At 43.5% G+C, this 21,268-nt stretch overlaps 1 protein-coding gene across 3 annotated transcripts in view; it reads left to right on the top strand.

The window, feature by feature from the left end:
• LOC122542926 (palmitoyltransferase ZDHHC5-like) overlaps window positions 1-21,268 on the top strand; it is a 60,161-nt gene that overhangs the window by 3,559 nt on the left and 35,334 nt on the right. For 2 of the 3 annotated variants that reach the window (XM_043681072.1, XM_043681070.1), the window contains exon 2: window positions 748-2,703. In XM_043681072.1, the coding sequence (XP_043537007.1) occupies window positions 2,600-2,703 (104 nt within the window). In that variant the 5' untranslated portion in view covers window positions 748-2,599. Of the gene's footprint in view, window positions 1-747; window positions 2,704-18,799; window positions 18,838-21,268 lie in introns of those variants that run through there. The other variant, XM_043681071.1, reaches the window with a different exon arrangement.

Genomic DNA, 21,268 nt, shown 5'->3' with positions numbered 1-21,268 from the left:
CTCTTACAACTTTCTCCACCTGGCTTTCTTCCCACTCTGAATGATATTTTCACCCGTGTTAATTTAGAAGACAGGATTGAAGAGGGGGGAATAAGCATTGGATTGGGAAGGAGAGGAAAATTAAGGCCAAACTGTCCTCAGGAAAAATATCTCTTGTTTTCAAACTGTGACGGGTTCATTTCTTCCTCCTCCCCCCACCTGCCTGCCAAACACAACGAATAAGAAGTCTCTCCATTTCTCTTTGAGTATTTCAAGGGGAGAATTGAACACCTGGGAGAGCAGAAAGGAAATGGATGTCACTGCTTTTTCGCTTTCGTTTTCAGTTTTAAATAAGAATGTAAAATCTTAAAAAGGAAAGACAGAGCAGTTGTCAGTTGTGAATCCTTCTTCTCTGTGTCATTACGAAGATGAAAGGTTTTGATGTTTCTCAAAACAAGTCTTTAATCGTTATTTTCACTTTTAAGCTGTGGTGATGTAGTTTTTAAGATTTGTTCAGTCAAAGACATCGCGAGGAGAAAAAGGGACTCGAGAATAGAAAAGATTAGACTATTTTAACTTAATCTATTGAAATTACGAAAAGGAAACAGTTACAAACTTCCATTTTCTTTTAAAAAGTTAATGTTCACGAATTTGAGTTAAAAGCATCCTGAAGAGGAAAATTTAAGGCGTGCTCGTTTGTGTTTTTGACATTTCCTTTTACGTTCATTCTCTGCATTTAAAATTATCTTGTTTCTCTTAAACCCTCAGCAAGAAGAGGAGAAAGGAGGGGAGCAAGTTGACCTCTCCAAGACTAAATGGCCTCACCAAAAGGATGGATGGGATTTGACGGTTCTCCCTGCCAAAGAGTGTGTTTGCTGATTTAAAAGACAGACGGTTAATATATTGCACTGCAACTGGAATTTAAGTTTGACTGTCAGCCAAGAAGAAGTGCTTCCACCTCTTCCTCATTTTCTTTTTAAGCTTCATCGCTCAGGTTATTTGTTTTATAAGTGATTCAGGAACTCTCCTTGGCTGTTCAGGAAGCAATTTTGGGTTTGATTCTCCTCTCTAGGAATTCTCTTCAAGGCGAGAGACGCAGACAGAAGGAAGATTTCAAATTGGATTGGAATTTACTTGCATGTGTGAACTTGAGATCAAGTGGGAACGTTTGGTCGAAGTGGAGGAATTCAGAGCATCATCACCAGTCTCTTGCCTCAACTGTCGTCTGTATCGCCGTTTTCGTTTGTTTGTTTCTGACAAATTGGATTTGGAAGGGATGGTCACTGGATCTTGATCTGATTTGCTTGGTGTGTTTGCTCCCACTAGATTTATTTCTGGTTTCTGCATATTTGAAGAAAAGACGAGGAAAGGAAATTAAAAGGAGGAGAGAGTCGTTTGTGCACTTGCTGATTTTCGTTGTACTTTTTTTTGTAATCTCCTGCACCACTCCACTATCAAAAACCACCCAACTGCTCCCAAGTTGGTGTTTCTGCTCTGCACGTGCAAAGAGACTCCTGCCATTTAACGATCAAGAATTGAATCCCTGTAACGCTGCCTTGACAGTCTGAAATCGGAAGGAGACGGAGTGGGGGAATCAGATACAGTGGCAAAGATTTATAAAGCAGCAGTGGAACAGAATTGAAAAGATTTTTCTGTTGCTTTGGCAATTAGATTTAGAACCTTGCTGGCATAGCCCCTCACATTTCCTCCCCCACTCCGTCTCATACCTTTAGAGCACTGCCTGATCCTAGATTTCTGCCTTGATTTTCAGCTCCTTCACCCCCATAATCTGTTTAATTGTCAGCTTGCTTATCTGAGTTGCAGCCATTCTGTCCATTTTAGTACCAGGCTCCAATGTCTGATTTATTCTCCCCTCTACATCCCTACTCTCCTGTAATCTTGAAGATCAACCTAAGCTGCTGCTAAGAATTGGATTTTGCATTGTCCAAAAAGGCCCCAGTTTTCCTGTTGATATCCCATGAGGAAGAAATCTCTGGTAGAAATCCTTATCTTGTCCATCGCCAACAGAAAGCTACATTGGATCGAAAAATAAATTGCCATTTATTCCTTAAATTGGTTCCAGACCCAGATCGAACTTGCCTGCAACTCTTCCAACTTGATGTTACAGTTTGGTTGATCCTGGTGTGAAGTGTAGTGTCTTCACTGTCTTATCTTGAACAAGCTCCTCCATCTAGTTTCAGCACCTGACTTCATTTTGGAGCAGTTCCCATATAGATTTTCTAGTTCCTGAGCTTTGTTTAGCGTTTTGGGTCCGTGTGTTTGCTTCTTAAAAGAGCACACCGTCCTTCACCTCTGCCAAAAGAGCACCAAATCTGCACCCCATCTTCAGCTGGTGTGGAATCAAGATTTGCCCATCTCTGCACACTTTGTATCCTTAGTGTTTTCCTCCATTCTTCATCTGCCTTGTCCTTTTACTCATTCCTCCAGTTTTGACCATTTCTTCCTGCCATTTGTCTATCTTCCCCCAATGCTGTGCTGGGCACATCAGGATCTCAGTCAGTGACTCATCCCATCCCACCTCTACTCTTTCCCCTGTCCTTCCCCCACCACAACAGTTACCCTGGGCTATGCTGCTGAGCAGGGTTGCTGACCGAGCAATATGCCATTGGGAACGGAGAGGAAATTCAAACCCAGCAAGTACATCCCGGTGTCGGCAGCTGCCACCTTTCTTGTGGGCTCCACCTCCCTGTTCTTCGTTTTTCCGTGAGTATTTGTTGATATTGCTGTGCGGGTGCACAGGTTGGGTTAAGCAGGTGACAGCACACACCACTCCACTGCCCCAGTAAACAGTGTTGCTAAGTCTGATCCAGCTGGACATTCCATTATTAGAGGGGAGTCTTGGCTGAGTGGCCACTTGTCAAGGTATGGATGGAGTCAAGGTTTAGCTTATCAGGTGCGAAACTTGATTTCCAGTACAATGCTCAGGGAGCACTTTGTTGGCTACACGATGCCTTGGGGATGTCCTGAAATGACAAAAACGGCGAGAGAAGAGTTTTGTTTCTGTTCTTTAACAGAGTGGATAGGTTCAAGCCCCAAGTCTGTGCTCCTCTATTGTCTCTTCTGTATACCAACGTGCCCAATGACTGTAAAGGTGCTCTGTTACAGCTTCCGTGGTGGGATAACCTACCAAGGCACAGGTATAGAGTCCTAGAGATATACAGCACGAAAACAGACCCTTCAGTCCAACCCGTCCATGCCGACTAGATATCCCAAACCAATGTAGTCCTACCTGCCAGCATCAGGCCCATATCCCTCCAAACCCTTCCTATCCATATACCCATCCAAATGCCGCTTAAATGTTGCAATTGTACCAGACTCCACCACATCCTCTGGCAGCTCATTCCATACACATACCACCCTCTGTGTGAAAAAGTTGCCCCTTGGGTCTCTCATATCTTTCCCCTCTCAACCTAAACCTATGCCCCTCTAGTTCTGGACTCCCCGACCCCAGGGAAAAGACTTTGCCTATTTATCCTATCCATGCCCCTCATGATTTTATAAACCTCTATAAGGTCACCCCTCAGCCTCCGACGCTCCAGGGAAAACAGTCCCAGCCTGTTCAGCCCCTCCCTGTAGCTCAAACCCTCCAATCCTGGCAACATCCTTGTAAATCTTTTCTGAGCCCTTTCAAGTTTCACAACATCTTTCCGATAGGAAGGAGACCAGAATTACACGCAATATTCCAACAGTGGCCTAACCAATGTCCTGTACAGCTGCAACATGACCTCCCGACTCCTGTACTCAATACTCTGACCAATAAAGGAAAGCATACCAAGCGCTGCCTTCACTATCCTATCGACCTGCGACCCCACTTTCAAGGAGCTATGAACCTGCACTCCAAGGTCTTTGTTTAGCAACACTCCCTCGGACTTTACCATTAAGTGTGTAAATCCTGCTAGGATTTGCCTTTCCAGAATGCAGCACCTCGCATTTATCTGAAACTCCATCTGCCATTTCTCAGCCCATTGGTCCATCTGGTCAAGATCCTGTTGTAATCTGAGGTAACCCTCTTCGCTGTCCACTGCACATCCAAATTTTGGTGTCATCTGCAAACTTACTAACTATTCCCCTTATATGTCTCCTCTTCTTCTCCCAACCCCGCCCCATACAAACAAAATAAAAAGTGGGCCCATTGAGACACTAATTCTGGTTGTCTTCACGGTCTCCATTTTGAAACAGCCTCAGTACATGGGTGTGGAGCCTGGGCCTTTCCCGTGTGTACCCAGTATGTTTGACTATATTTGTGGTAATGTTTTTCTCATAGACCTTTCTGCCTTATTCGTCAGCACTCGCACAAGATAGCAATTAAACAGGAAACAGCAACAGCTTGTGTTTACCCATAAAGTACCTTTTCACTTTCCAAGCCCACCACCCAACCTGTGCAGGAACTGAAATTAATTTGTTTGGTCCCAAACCTTGGAAGTGGGTATTAGGACAATGAGTGATCAGAAGCATGGTCAAAGGGGGAGGTTTTAGGGAATGTATTGAAGGAGAGAGATGTGTGGAAAGAATCAGTAAAGGATTTCCAGCTACTGAAAGCATGGTCAAAATAATGGAGTGATAAAATCAGAATGCTCATGAAACCAGAACTGGAGGAGTACAGAGGTCAGAGTTAATAGGAGGTTATGTGCATGTTAAGAGTGAGGAGGGCAAAGAAAGGAAGATTTTGAAATTTGACTTTTTTTCTTTCCTGTCTGTACTGTTAGATCTTAATTTGTGTCCTTTCAAAGTCCTCATGGATTGTGGGGAATATTCTGCCTGTTGATCATTATGGAGTTGTATTGAGTTTTTAACAGCTTGTTGGAAGAATTGTGCTATCATTTGTGTGCAGGTAAACAGTTGGTTGAAATTTACTGTTTTGATCAGAAATTTGAGTATTGTGCCTAGGACAGAGATTGTCCGTAAGACAGAGGATCAGAAATTAGGCCATTTGGCCCATTGAGTCTGCTCAGCCATTCGGTCATGGCTGCTAGGGGATGAGGACTCTCTCTTGTTGTCATTCCCGCAATGTCAGCATCGCGCACTGTCAAGTCCACTTTGCCCACCCATTTCCTCGTGTCCAGAAGTTAGACACCGTGTCGAGCTCCCTCGAACAATAGCCTGATGGTGTGTCCCCCTACTTTTTCCCCAATGTCAGCATTGAGAGCTCCCAGCACAGGTTAGGTACACTATAGAGCTCCCTGTATTACCTGAATGGTGTATCATTAAAGGAAGGATGGGGTGAAGTTATGTGCTTTATTTCTCTTGGGTTGCAGTAGGTTTGATCTCAGGCTCAAGAATACTCCTTACTTCTACTTGAAAAGTTGTGACCTTCAATCTAGATGGAACTTAAACTCCGCGTCATTGATTTCCTGCTTGGAGAGAAGATCCTTTTATTCTTTGTCTTGCATTTTTCTCCTTTATCTTTGGTGAATATCTTTCCTTTGGAAGTGGTACAACAGATGTTTGCCACATTCTGGGTTGGAATTGTTGCTGTCTGATGAGACACTGAATAGAATAGTCCTGTGTTGTCTAGCGGTTAGCATTTGAAATGTGTGAAATTGTTGGGAGTTTTTAACAGTGCCCCCCCACCTCCAAACTCAGAAGTGGAGAGTCTAGAACTGGGGCTGTAACAAAGGATTGGTTGAAGATGAGAACTATTGTCCTCGCTTGAAGGACTTAGAATCTTTGGCAATCCCCCTAACCAAAAGCTGTGTGTGCTCAGTTGTTGATTATATTTGAGACAGATTGAGAGATTTCTGGACACGAGGAAATTGACTAATATGGGAAATGGGTGGGCAAAGTGGGCTTGAGGTCAAAGGTCAGGTGTGATCTCATTGGCAGACCAGGCTTGAAGGACCAAATGACCCCCTACTTAAATCTCTGGTGTCATTTTGATCAGGCAGAGTGACAGCCAAGCATTGAGCAGCTGTGGCTGTTGCCACAGCTGAGCAAGAATGTTGACCTTCTCCTGTTCAGAAGTGGTTCTCACGGCAGTTGTGCTTGCGAAAGATTGTGTTTCTTCCATGCCTTGTGTTTGTGAAAGTCTGAAGTTCTGTAAAAGGGAGGATTGCCTTCAGTGGTGTGTTCTATAAATAAACCCTGTTGTCGCTCCTTGACAGCCTGGTGAAGTCAGGCAGCCCTCAGCAACGCAGGCGTAAAACTTCCAACCTGGGGCCTAATGCTAATTCTACTGACCTTATCCAAAGCTGATGGAGAGGCAGGGCAGCAGTCAGCCTCAACACTGCAGGATGTTTTAAAAATAATGTTTTCTCAGGATTTGGGCAAAGCTGATGAAGTTGCATTCATAATAAATCTGCAGAAGACGTGAAACAGAAAAGGAAAATAACTGGGATGCCTTCATTCACTATCTGCTGGTTCCTGCTACTGAACAGTATTCCTTCAGCATCTTGAATCATCTCCATGTATCCCACCCAAAGATAAGGGGGCCACAAGGTCCCACAAGAGTCCAAAAATATTGGCTGTAGTCACATGTTCTATAACTTCCAAAGCCTCAAACTGAGACCAGAGTGTGCTGCAAAGACCACTCTTATGTCACAGAAATGGAGAACTAGGACTGTTAGGGGTGATAGTCACAGAACAAAGTACTGGCTAATGTGAGAAGTCTCTGGGTGCTGCACCTCTGGTGGAGCAAGGCTTTGCTGTGGCCTTGAATGATTTTTCATCAATGATATTTCCTGCACACTGGCAATAAGACTGAGTTCAGCTATGTTTGCTTGGTGGTGGTTGTGACTGAAGCCTAGTGTGTTATGTTTGCAGTGGGGAGAAGCCAGTGGTAGTCAGCAAAATTAGGTTGATTGTTATTTTTGGCTTAGCTTGATGCAGGAGAACAGGATTATTTGAGATTTTGCACTGTAGGAACAGGTTATTCAGCCCAAAAGTTTCATGATGGCGCTTCTTCTCTATCATTCCTTATGGGAGCAAGTTCCACATTCTCCCTACTCTTTGAGGGACTAAATTTGAGTTTCCAAATGAAATTATTAATAATTGAATTGATGCCTCCTAGTCTAACCTCATCTATAATTGGCAACATCCACCCTACCAAAGACCTCTAACACACAATTCTGTCTTTTCTTTTTGAGGAAATAGCTCCTGCCTATTCATCAATAAGGACTTTTAGTTCTGGTAGCATCCTCGTGAACCTTTGTAGTACTTTCTCCAGTGTTATGAGTCCTTTATGAAAATATAGTGACCAGAACTGTGTACATTCAGCAAATTGTCGAGGCCATTTTGTGGGTAACCACAATACCCTTCTTCAATTGCTGAACCAGGCTCCAATTGTTAGGATAGTCATTGCAGCAAAGGACTGGAGGTCTGAACAAGCCTTTGTAACCATTTCCCAGCAAGATTCAGCCCCTTGAATAGGGCAACGAGGATCAGTGCAAAACAAAGTGCCAACTAGATGTGTTTATTTTTTCCAGTCCTTGTTGATAAAGCTGCACTGTTGTTTTGCGCTCATCAATTGAGCGCCCTCATTCCCAAGGGAAGTGCAAGGTTTCCATTCTGCACTCTCAGTATTGAGCTCTCCCAGCATCACTTAGATACCCATATACCCTTCATCGACACTTACCCTTCTAATACTGAGGATCAGCATTTGAAATCAACACTGGGGATTTTGTGAAAGGCTACACACAAAACTTAGAGGGTAAGAGGGTTTTTTCTCTCCGTCACTTCATTAACTGGTCTCTGCCTACCTGGGAGGGTGCTCTTGCTGAATTATTGTTGAGTTAGGCTTTTTAACTTGTTCAGTCACTCCAAGGTCTCTTTGTTCAGCAAATCTCCCTCGGACCTTACCATTAAGTGTGTAAATCCTGCTACGATTTGCTTTCCCAAAATGCAGCACCTTGCATTTATCTAAATTAAACTCCATCTGCCACTCCTCAGCCCATTGGATTATCTGATCAAGATCCCCATGAACATCCTGTTATCACTTAATGAGAACAAATGTTTTTATCTTCTGCATATCTTTGGTTCCCCCTTTTTGTTCTGTGCCTCCCTGCCTGTCTATTTTCTAGTGTGCAGCAAATGTTTTCTTGAATTCAACATTACACTTTAGTCTAAATGTTAAAGGACCAGTTTTAAGGCTATAAACATTCTCAGACTGTTCTGCGAAAAGGCTTGCAGTGGCCATAGTCAATGTTACCTTTCTGAGCTCTCAATTCCAAGCTTCCCTTTGCTATTATAATCAAGTTTGCCTTTGTTTCCTCTGTCCCTGGACGCTGTTTCTGGGCGAAATACATCTACTTTCACATTGCTTTCTGTTAACACAACCATATTCACCAAGAGGTGGAGAAAGAGGTGGAAGTGGATTGACTTGGTAGTGACAGAGAGTCAGGATAAAAGGCAGTGTAGTACAACTGGAACATATAGGATGTATTTGATGCTGAGAGAAGTGAGAATGGTAAGCACTGACCATAATCTTCTAACCCTTGGTAGACACTGGTGCCAGAAGAGGGGGTAATTAGTCAGAGATGTACAGCAAGGGAACAGACCCTTTGGTTCAACTTGTCCATGCCAACCAGATATCGTAACTTAATCTAGCCCCATTTGTCAGCGCTTGGCCCATGTCCCTCTAAACACTTCTCACCTTAAACCTATGCCCCTCTAGTTCTAGAATCCCCCATCCCAAGGAAAAGACCTTGTCTATTTATCCTATCCATGCCCTTCCTAATTTTATAAATCTCTGTAAGGTCACCCCTCAGTCTCTGACCTCTAGGGAAAACAGCCCTAGCTTATTCAACCTCTCCCTTTAGCTCAAACCCTCCAACCCTGGCAACATCCTTGTAAATGTTTTCTGAACCCTTTCAGTTTCACAATATCCATCCTATACGAAGGAGACCAGAATTTCATGCAATATTCCGATGTCTTGTACAGCCGCAACATGACCTCTCAACTCCTGTACTCAATACTCTGACCAATAAAGGAAAGCATACCAAATGCCCCCTTCACTATCCTATCTACCTGCAACTCTACTTCCAACCTGCACTCCAAGGTCTCTTTGTTCAGCAACACTCCTTAGGACCTTACCATTAAGTGTACAAATCTTGCTCTGATTTGCTTTTCCAAAATGCAGCATCTTGCATATATCTGAATTAAACTCCATCTGCCACTTCTCAGTGGCCAATTGGTCGAGATCCGGTTGTACTGTGAGGTAACATTCTTCACTGTCCACTACACCTCCAATTTTGGTGTCATCTGCAGTCTTATTAACTATCCCTGTTATGCTTACATCCAAATCATTTATATAAAATGACGAAAAGTAGTGGACCCAGCACTGATCCTTGTGACCCACCACTGGTCACAGGCCTCCAGTCTGAAAAGCAATCTTGCACCACTACCCTCTGTCTTCTACCTTTGAGCCAGTTCTGTATCCAAATGGCCAGTTCTCCCCGTATTCCATGAGATCTAGCCTTGCTAATCAGTCTCCCATGTGGAACCTTGTTGAACACTATACTCAAGTCCATATAGGTCACGTCCACCGCTCTGCCCTCCTCGATCCTCTTTGTTAATTCAAAAACCTCAAACAAGTTCATGAGACATAATTTTCCACGCACAAAGCCATGTTGACTATCCCTAATCAGTCCTTGCCTTGCCAGTCAAGTGGGCTGTTTTGTCTTGGATGGTGTCGAGCTTCTTTGGTGTTGTTGGAACATCCATACAAGTGGGGCATATTCCATCACACTCTTATCAATGGACAGGATTTGGGAAGTCAGGAGGTGAATGAAATGCTGCAGTATTAAGACCATAAGACATAGGAGTGGAAGTAAGGCCATTCGGCCCATCCAGTCCACTCTGCCATTTAATCATGGCTGATGGGCATTTCGACTGCACTCACCTGCGTTCTCCCCGTAGCCCTTAATTCCTTGTGACATCAAGAATTTATCAATCTCTGCCTTGAAGACATTTAGCGTCCCGGCCTCCACTGCACTCTGCGGCAATGAATTCCACAGGCCCACCACTCTCTGGCTGAAGAAATGTCTCCGCATTTCTGTTCTGAATTGACCCTCTCTAATTCTAAGGCTGAGCCCACGGGTCCTAGTCTCCTCGCCTAATGGAAACAATTTCTTAGCGTCCACCCTTTCCAAGCCATGTATTATCTTGTAAGTTTCTATTAGATCTCCCCTTAACCTTCTAAACTCCAATGAGTACAATCCCAGGATCCTCACCCATTCCTCGTATGTTAGACCTGCCATGCCAGGGATCATGCTTGTGAATCTCTGCTGGACACGGTCCAGTGCCAGTACGTCCCTCCTGAGGTGTGGGGCCCAAAACTGGACACAGTACTCCAAATGGGGCCTAACCAGAGCTTTATAAAGGCTCAGTAGCACATCGCTGCTTTTATATTCCAACCCTCATTAATATATAACGTGAACAGCTGCGGCCCCAACACTGAACCCTGTGGGACACCGTTTGTCACCGGCAGCGAATCTGAAAAATAACCTCTTATCCCAACTCTCTGCCTTCTGTCAGACAGCCAATCCTCAATCCATGCCAGTAGCTCACCTTGAACACCGTGGGCCCTCACCTTACTCAGCAGGCTCCCGTGTGGCACCTTATCAAAGGCCTTTTGGAAGTCTAGATAGACCACATTCACTGTGTTTCCCTGGTCTAACCTACTTGTTACCTCTTCAAATAATTCTAACAGGTTTGTCAGGCACGACCTCCCCTTACTAAATCCATGTTGACTTGTTCTAATCCGACCCTGCTCTTCCAAGAATTTAGAAACCTCATCCTTAACGATGGATTCTAGAATTTTACCAACAACCGAGGTTAGGCTAATTGGCCTATAATTTTTCATCTTTTATCTTGATCCTTGCTTGAACAAGGGGGTTACAACAGCGGTCTTCCAATCATCCGGGACTTTCCCTGACTCCAGTGACTTTTGAAAGATTTCAACCAACTCCTCCGCTATTTCCTCAGCCACCTCCCTCAGAACTCTAGGATGTAGCCAATCGGGGCCAGGAGATTTGTCTATTTTCAGACCTTTTAGCTTTTCTAGCACTATCTCTTTTGTAATGGCAACCAAATTCAACTCTGCCCCCTGACTCCCTTTAATTGTTGGGATATTACTCATGTCTTCCACTGTGAAGACTGACGCAAAGTACTTATTAAGTTCTCCAGCTATTTCCTTATCTCCCATCACTAGCCTTCCAGCATCAGTTTGAAGTGGCCCAATGTCTACTTTTGCCTGTCGTTTGTTTCTTATGTATTGAAATAAACTTTTACTATCATTTCTAATATTACTGGCTAGCCTACCTTCATATTTGATCCTCTCCTTCCTTATTTCTCTCTTTGTTATCCTCTGTTTGTTTTTGTAGTCTTCCCAATATTCTGATTTCGCAGTGCTCTTGGCCACTTTATAGGATCTCTCTTTTTCTTTGATACATTTCCTGACTTCCTTTGTTAGCCATTGCTGTCTAATCCCTCCCCGGATAATCTATCTTTTCTTGGGGATGAACCTCTGTACTGTGTCCCCAATTATACGCACAAACCCCTGCCATTTTTGCTCCACTGTCTTCCCCGCTAGGCTTCCAGTCGATTTTCATCAGTTCCTCTCTCATGCCCTCGTAATTACCTTTATTTAACTGTAACAATCCCTCCCCGGATAATCTATCTTTTCTTGGGGATGAACCTCTGTATTATGTCCTCAATTATACGCACAAACCCCTGCCATTTTTGCTCTACTGTCTTCCCCGCTAGGCTCTGCTTCCAGTCGATTTTCATCAGTTCCTCTCTCATGCCCTCGTAATTACCTTTATTTAACTGTAACTCAAACTGCAGACTGAACTCTACCATATTATGATCGCTGCTTCCTAAGTGTTCCCTTACTTTAAGATCTTTTATAAAGTCTGGTTCACTACATAGCACGAAGTCCAAAATAGCCTGCTCCCTTGTGGACTCCATGACAAGCTGTTCCAAAAAGCCATCCTGTAAGCATTCCAAGAATTCCCTTTCTTTGGATCAACTGGCAACATTATTTACCCAGTCCACCTGCATATTGAAGTCCCCCATGATCACCGTGACCTTGCCTTTCTGACATGCCTTCTCTATTTCCCGGTACATGTTGCGCGCCTGGTCCTGACCACTGTTAGGAGGTCTGTACATAATTCCCATTATGGTTTTTTTGCCTTTGTGGTTCCTCAATTCCACCCACACAGACTTCACATCATCCGACCCTATGTTATTCAGTGCCATAGATTTAATTGTGTTCTTAACTAACAAGGCCACCCCGCCCCCTCTGCCCACCTCTCTGTTTTTTCGATAAGTTGTAAATCCTTGGATGTTTAACTGCCAGTCCTGAACCCCCTGCAACCACGCCTCTGTGAAGCCTACCGCATCATAATCATTCATGATGATCTGTGCCATTAGTTCATCTGCTTTGTTACGAATGCTACGAGCATTCAGGTAAAGTGCCTTAATGCTAACATTCTTATCATTAGAGATATTGGAAGTCATAAGATGTCCTATGTTATCCTTCCTTTCTGTTGCATTCCTAATCTGCCTCAAGGTTAAATCCACCTGCATACATGCTATCCTCCTGCTTATCTTTCCATTTAACTCCATACTCCCTGTCGCTTTCAATTCTTCCCCCCCCCCCCCCACAACTCAGAAGTTTAAAGTCCTACCGACCACCCTATTTATCCTCTTTGCTAGAACATTGGTACCAGATCGGTACAGGTGGAGACCGTTCCAACGGTACAGCTCCCCCTGGTTCCAAAACTGATGCCAATGCCCCATGAAATGGAATCCCTCTTTCCCACACCAATCCCTTAGCCATGTGTTTAATTCCCTAATTTTCTTATCTGTCCCCCTAATTATAGAATCCTCTATAACAACTACTTGTCTTTTTGCTCCCCCCTCTTGAATGGCCTTCTGCACCATGGTGCCATGGTCAGCTGGCTCATCCTGTCCAGAGCCCTTTTCCTCATCCGTATAGGGAGCAAGAATCTCATACCTGTTGGACAAGGTCAAGGGCTGAAGTATTCCTAGCGTCTAACCTGCTCTTTTAGCTACACGGTGGGCGGCACGGTGGCACAGTGGTTAGCACTGCTGCCTCACAGCGCCAGAGACCTGGGTTCAATACCCGCCTCAGGCGACTGACTGTGTGGAGTTTGCACGTTCTCCCCTTGTCTGCGTGGGTTTCCTCCGGGTGCTCCGGTTTCCTCCCACAGTCCAAAGATGTGCAGGTCAGGTAAATTGGCCGTGCTAAATTGCCCGTAGTGTTAGGTAAGGGGTAAATGTAGGGGTATGGATGGGTTGCGCTTCGGCAGGGCGGTGTGGACTTGCTGGGCTGTAGGGCCTGTTTCCACACTGTAAGTAATCTAATCTAATGTAATCTAATCTACTGTATTTATATGGCAAGTCCAGTTGAATTTCTGGTCAATTGTAATCCTCAGGATGCTAATAGTGGAGGCTTCAGTAATGGTAAGGGTGGCACTGAGCTCAGCGATTTGTACTGCTGCCTCACAGCACAGGGACCCAGATTTGATTCCAGCCTTGGGTGACTGTGTGGAGTTCGCACATTCCCTGTATCTGTGTTTCTTCTGGATGCTCTGGTTTCTTCCCACAGTCCAAAGATATGCAGGTTAGGTGGATTGGTCATGCAGTATTGCTGCTTAGTGACCAAGGATGTGCAGACTAGTAGGTTAGTCATGGTAAATGTGAGATGAGGTGGGGGGTTGGGTCTGAGTGGGATTCTGTTTGTAGGATGGGCCGAGTGGCCTCTTTCCACACTGTAGGGATTCTATGATTCTAATGTCAATGAATGTCAAGGGGTGAAGATAAGATTCCATCTTATTTGGAGAGATTTACAAGGATGGTGCCAGGGTTGGAGGATTTGAGCGAGAGAGAGCGGCTGAATAGGCTGGGGCTGTTTTCCCTGAAGCATTGGAGGCTGAGGGGTGATCTTAGAGGTTTATAAAATCATAAGGGGCATGGATAGGATAAATAGACAAGATCTTTCCCCTGGAGTAGGGGAGTCCAGAACTAGATTTAGAATGAGATGGGAAAGATATAAAATGAACCTAAGGGGCAACTTTTTCATGCAGAGGGTGGTGCATGTATGGAATGAGCTGCCAGAGGAAGTGGTGAAGGGTGGTACAGTTACAGCATTTAAAAGACATCTGGATGGGTATATGAATTGGAAGGATTGAGAGGGATATGGGCCAAGTGTTGGCAAATGGGACTAGATTAGTTTAGGATATGTGGTCGGCTTGGACGTGTTGGACTGAAGGGTCTGTTTCTCTGCTGTACATTTCTAAGGCTCTGTTCATGCCTAGCATTTATGTGGCACAAATGTTACTTGTCACTTGTCAGACCAAGGCGGGATATTGTGCAGATCGTGTTACATTCGAGCATAGACTCCTTCAGTATCTGCAGAGTTGCAAATGGTACTGAAAATCAGCAAACACCCCACTTCTGTTATTAATGGAAGGAAAGTCATTAGTGAATCAGCTAAAGATGGTAAGACATAGGACCCTACTGTGAGGGAAATCCTGTAGAGATGTCCTGGAGCTGAAATGACTAACCTCCAACAACCACAGATATCTTCCTATTTGCCAGTTGTAACACCAACCAGTAGTGTTTGCCTGCTGATTTCTATTAATTTTAGTGTTTCGGGGGCTCCTTGATGCCATACTTGGTTGAATGCAGTCTTGATGTCAAGGACTGTCCCACTCACCTCCCCTTGAATTCAGTTCTTTTGTCCATGTTTGAACCAAGGCTTGTAAATAGGTCAGGAGCTGGGTGACTCAAATTAGGCATCACTGAGCAAGTTTTTGCTGAGCAAGTGCTGCTGAATAGCACGTTGGATAACACCTTCCATCAGTTTACTGGTGACCAAGGGTAGGATGGGATGGTAATTTGCTGGGTTGGATTTGTCCTGCTTTTTGAGTAAAGAATATACCCGAGCAAATTTTCACATTGCTGGTTGGACGCCAGTGTTGTAACTGTACTGGTACAGCTTAGCTAGGAAAATGCAAGCTCTAGAACATAGTTTTCAGTACTGTTGTTGTTATATTGTTAGGGCTTGTAGCCTTTGCAGAATCTGCTGCCTTCCAACCCGTTTCTTGATTTCAAATTGCCTGAAGACTGGCATCTGTGATGCTGGGGACCACCAGAGGGGGCAGAGATGAATCATACATTCGGCACTACTGGTTGAAGATTGCTGCAAATGATTCAGATGGCAGCTGATTTACACACAGGAACACCACAAAGATCAATGTAACAACCAGAGTTTGTAAGCAGTGATATTTGCAAAGGTGTAATAATTGGCTGCAGAACAACAGAGCGACCTTTTGCTTTCTTTGCTGAAGTAGTTGTGTATTCTGTTATATCCATTTGAAAGGGCTGACTGAGATCTGGCTTTGATGTCTCACCAGAATAGTGCTTCCCAAATCCGAACACCACCTTCCTACCGTTTTGAGAGTGCAGGTGACTCTCTGGCAATGTGGCAAATCTGTCTTTCATAATCTGGGAATGTCAGGCTAGCTTTAGCTGGATACTTCACATAACCTTCTTTTTGTATTAGAGCAAGAGAATGATTGTCCTACCAAGTGGATTGCAGATGATTTTCTCTGATTTGTAGCTTCTGATGCATGATTTTAGTGATGAAATGCATGAAAGATATTGGATGGGATCCATTGTAGTTCTGGTATTTTTGTGGTGATTGTGATGCACCCAAACCTCTTAAAACCCATTATGACTTTGAGTCACTGTACCCAGAACTCAGTGCAATCTGAGCAAGATTACATGAACAAAGTGAAACCTTTCAGTTCTGCCTTTCACTTTCTTTAATCTAACTTATTTTCCTTTTGGCAACTTGTGAACTAAAATCTGGGGGAGGTAACTCTTGTTTTATGTGGTTAGGAGAATGGGAGGAGGTCGGAGGTTTGTGCAGAATGTAAACATTACTGTAGACCTGTTGGATGTAATGGCATACTTCTGCATTATACATCTCTATGCAATGACAGTTTTCTTTCTCTATTCATGGGATATAGGTATTGCTGATGGGGCGAACATTGATTTCCCATCCCTAGTTGTAGTGGAGAGGGTGGTAGTGAGTAATTGTCTTGAACAGCTGGATGAGTTTCCATATTCTGAACATTTGGGTAGTTTATTGCTATCATCAGTTGCTTCACCAAAGACTTGCAACATATTTAATATCCTACACTGTTTGTTCGAATAATCAGTGGATGAGTTGTTTCTGAGTCACAGGATTTTCAGGCATGACTGTGGCTTGTTAACTTGTCTAGTGAATTTCTTATCTCCATTCTGTTTGTGGGGTTAACTTTCAATCTTGCAGAAGCATTGGCAGATTGGGAGGTATGTTGAAATGTCTGGAGGATTTAAATTTGAGTCAGGTTTTTAATCATTAGGGAAGAAAGATTTGTAAAGCAGGTGCACACAAGGTTCCCAAAAATATCAGCAGCTCCTTCCACCCCAAAATTGGTGGAGTTGGCAAATCACTGTTGGGACAAATTCATAAAGATTCCTTCCCTAATGGGTGTGTCACTGTGCACAGTGTGTTGCTGTCTGCTAGAGTCAAAGTCTCTATGTGTACAATATATTTTTTGCCATTTCTTGTTTAATCCCTTTTCCGGTTAGTCTCCCCATGTGCATTACTTCACACTTGTCCAGATTGAATTCCATTTGCCATTGCTCTGACCACCTGAGTAATCCATTTGATATTTTGATGACTTGTTCAACTTATACAGATACAACATCCCCAGATATTGTCCCAATGCCTCAGAAATCTCAAACCCTTCATCCTATCTCTTCAGCTGCACATTAATCGGTTCTATCCTTCTATTCTTATACTCAGTACAGCTTCGCAAAAGGATTTGTCTGGAGATTACTGCTTTGAAATTCTGGTTTTCAATTTTCTACATAACTCCCTAAGTCCACTTGGAGGACTTTGTTTCTCTTCCTATGTTATTGATCCCAACATGGACCACAGTCTCTGGCTGTTCAACCACCCCATTCATAATACCCTTCAGCCTACCTTAGGATCCTTAACACTGACACTTGAGGAGCAACATACCATCCTGGAGTTGCATTTACGGCCACAGAAGGACTTGTCTACTTACCTCATTAATGAATTACTATTAGGTTAGATAATATGGAATCCAGGGAGAGCTAGTCATTTGGATACAAAATTGGTTCTGGATTAGTGGTGCTGGAAGAGCACAGCAGTTCAGGCAGCATCCAAGGAGCAGCGAAATCGACGTTTCGGGCAAATGCCCTTCATCAGGAATAAAGGCAGAGAACCTGAAGCGTGGAGAGATAAGCTAGAGGAGGGTGGGGGTGGGGAAGATAGGAGACAGAGGGTGGTGGCGGACAGCTGTTTTTCAGACTGGAGGCCTGTGACCAGCAGTGTGTAGCAAGGATTGGTACTTTTTGTCATTTATATAAATGATTTGAATGTGAGTATAGAAGGTATGGTTAGTAAGTTTGCAGATGACACCAAAATTAGTGAGTAGTGAACGTGCAGAAGGCTATCTCGGAGTACAATGGGACCTTGATCAGGTGGGCCAATGAGCTGAGGAGTGGCAGATGAAGTTTAATTTAAATAAATGTCAGGTGTCGCATTTTGATAAAGTAAAATCATGCAGGATTTGTTTACTTAATGGTAGGGTCCTAAGGAATGTTGCTGAACAAAGAGAGCTTGGGGTGCAGGTTCATAGTTCCTGGAAAATGGATTTGCAGGTGCACAGATCAGTGAAGACAGTGTTTAGCATGCTTGCTTTTATTGGCCAGTGCATTGAGTATAGGAGTTGGCATGTCATGTTATGGCTGTACAGAGTATTGTTTTGGCCAGGTTTGGAATACTGCGTTCAATCCTGGTCTCCCTGCTGTAGGAAAGATCTTAAACTTGAAAGAGTGCAGAAAAAATTTCCAAGGATATTTCTGGGTTTGGAAGATTTGAGCAAGAGGCTGGGTCTGTTTTCCCTGGGGCATCGAGGCTAAGGAGTGAACTTATAGCGGTTTATAAAATTGAGGGGTGTAGATAGGGTGAATAGCCAAGGTCTTTTTCACAGGGTAGGAGAGTCCAAAGCTGGAGGACATACTTTCGAAGTAAGAAAGGAAAGATTTAAAAGGCCTCAATATGGAGGGTGCATGTATGGGGCGAGCTGCCAGAGGGCATGGTGGAGGCTGATACAACTGGAACCTCTGAATGGGTAAGCCCCTTTCCTCTTCCCTCTCACATGGCACCTCAGATTAGCAACACAGATGCTAGCCAAGCTCCTGGGATTTAGTCACAATATCAGTTGCCAGGAAGTAAATGAAGGCTACTAAGTCCTGGTTCTCACCAGCATCTTCTGTAACCTCTTTTCTACAACGTCTTTTTTTTTAACTGCCTCAGCAGTTTACTCTGTTATCATCAGATCTTTATAGTTACACATGACCAAATGCATCTACTCTTGCATCCCCCTCATAATTTTGTGCCCTGTTGTTCCTTGTAATGTGCATTGTGTCACTTGAAATCACATCTTCCTCATTGAACTGCACCTGATGCAATCGTGCCAAGTGTGGAGTGAACTGACTAGATTATCTTTCCTTGTTAGTGGATATAGGTTTGCTGGCCCAGCACAGTGGCAGGATTCCAAGTTACTCAGTCACCTGATCTTTTACTGACCATCTAATGTGCTGCAGCATCCAGGTTACTGATCATTTGCCATTCCATGAGTTTAGCAGTAAATGCTAGGGTGCATTTATGTGCCTGACTTCAAGAGCGGGGCACTAGTCAGGAGCACTGCAGTTAGCGCAGGATGGAGAGAGGCAATTTGTGCCAGTGTTCCCATACCTGATGTCAATGGTTTGCATTCTCACCATTTGGTAAGAATTTTGATATTTGAACACTAGCCCAGGCATTGGAACCTGTAATCCAGACCAATGCTCCAGTGCACTAAGGGCTTTGCACTGTCAGAGGATCAGTATGAACAAAATGTCACATCTGAAGGGTCAGTACTGAGTTCCTATATAATGACAGTAACTGCTCTCTTACTGCTTGTGCTTTGTTGGCAGTGAAGTAATTTTATGCTGTCCTGGACTGTTGAGTGGTGATATACATATGAGTTCTCCAGGACAGGGAGGAGAGTGGACTAAACAAATTGGATGTTGATGGAGGATGACACAGTACTGCTTTTTAGTTTTTGTAAGATCTGGACTATTTCTCTGGTTAATGCAATGTTAGAAGCTTTTTTTTTGTTAGTAGTATTGCACCGTAATATCCCTTAGTGATAGGTGTAGTTTGCAGCTGCTGAGTTGCTGACAGCAAACTGTCCCAAGGACAGCAAGCTCCTGGAATAAAGCCAAGAGAGGACAGGACAGCAGTGGGGGTTTGCTCATTGAATGCAACTCGTATATCTGTGCTTTCTATCTCACTGAATCACAAGTGTTCACAAAGTACTATGATGGCAGCTAGAATGCTGTCTGTTGATGTGCTGTGTTGGGGGAGGGAACCTCAAAAATACCACACTTTGAACTTCCTTTTGCGTAATCTTTTAAAAATCCAAAAGTCCCCAGTTTGTGTTGCAAGCCAAGCAGCCTGTGGTCCTTTGACGCAACGGATTAGTGTTGCATTTTGGATCTTTTTGCAGTGGTCTATGTTTTTATTAAACTGTCTGTAATAAATGCTTTCTTAACGATCTGTTCTGACAAGACTCTGGGTGTGGTTTCCATTTCTTGGAGATGATACATGGCTTGTGCATATGTTGGGTTAAGGTGGTTGACAAGGTTTAGCCATAATGATGAGAGCTAATGATAATTTATGAGCAGAGTCTTTTGCAGCACTAGAAATAGGTTACAGGCATACCATGGGTTCTAAGTTATTAGGCCTTAAAGCCTTGCATTATATTTCTTGATTTATTATTATTCCTGTGCTTTTTTTTATTTTCTCCTAGAAATGCATTTCTGGTGATTTAATAAGAGCTGTTAGTATTTTTGTGGTCATTGTTACAGGGCCACAATCTGTGTTCTTTTTTGTGAGCTTGAATATCTTTGGCTGTCTCCCTCACTGGTTCATTCCCAGCTTGTCCTGTATTTACCACCACCAATGTCAAGGCTGCAGCATGTTAACAAACCAAAACAAACAGAAATTGCTGAAGAAACTCAGCAGACCTGACGCATCAGAAAAGAAAGCAGTTAACATTTTGAGTCCAGTGACCCTCCTTCAGAACCATTTGGATGATTGGATTTATGTTGATGTTCAAGAGTGGAACAGAATCCAATCATGGGATGAGGGTGTCACTGATAAACACCAATATTTATTGCCTCTTCCTACTTGCCTTTATTAGTCATTACCTTTTTCAGGCTGAGTGGCCACTTCAGAAGGAAGTTAAAAGTAGAGGTTGTTTTTGACCAGAATCATGTGTAGGTTCCGCTTGGACAAAGATTGCATTCTTTCTCTCAGTGAAAGAACATAGAAACAAGTGTTTTATTTTTTTGTTTGAATGCTGAGAGAATTGTAGCCAAGCCTAATCCTATCCATACGTAGCGGGTTTGTTTTTAGTAATCAGCAGAGGTCAATTGTAATTCCGTAAACAAGCTTAACTGAATCATACAATCCACTAATACAACTTGCAGGTTTTGAATCCCCTGGCATAGTTCAACTGCAAATAGCATTCACCTTAAATGAAAACGTATTCTGTTGAATTAACAAAGATCAACCTGGACTTTGTCCCTGATTGTGAAGTGTTTCATGCTGGATAGTTAACTTTAAATGTGTTCCAGTGATACAGTTCTCAGAAGCAGCTTGAGGTAATTTATTCCTTCAGTGGTTTTGGTTGTCAGAGGGATGTTGAGCTAAGACACCCAAGGAGAAGTCACTCGCCTGCTGTCCTCTCAATATGAGATCAATGAAGATCTCTAGGAGGTTCAGACTGTAATCTTTTGGCAAGATGTCAACTGCTCCCTGAGTCCCTTTGCACAGTCAGCATAGATTAACTGTGCTCAGTAAGAGGCATGTGGCTTTAACTGTTAGCAGTGATAAAATTCCTGCCTCATGGATCCAAATTCCAGTCTAGTGACTTAAGTGCAACATCCAACTAATGCTTCAAGGCAATGGAGAGGGAATGCTGCACTGTGAGGTGGACTTAAAAGATCTTGTGACTGTTATTGAGAGAAAAAAGGAGTTATTTCTGGTGTCCTGGCGAATATTTATCCCAAAGCCAATGTCACTTAAAATAAATTAGCAAGTCATTATTAAGTTGTGTTATGGGTGCTTGCTGTATATAGATTGACTGCCTTGTATCTGACACTTCAACAG

The sequence above is a fragment of the Chiloscyllium plagiosum genome, chromosome 41, assembly GCF_004010195.1.
Source record: "Chiloscyllium plagiosum isolate BGI_BamShark_2017 chromosome 41, ASM401019v2, whole genome shotgun sequence".
Classification (NCBI taxonomy): Eukaryota; Metazoa; Chordata; class Chondrichthyes; order Orectolobiformes; family Hemiscylliidae; genus Chiloscyllium; species Chiloscyllium plagiosum.
The sequence above is the reverse complement of the archived record's forward strand: the minus strand, read 5'-3'. Positions and strand labels throughout refer to the sequence as shown.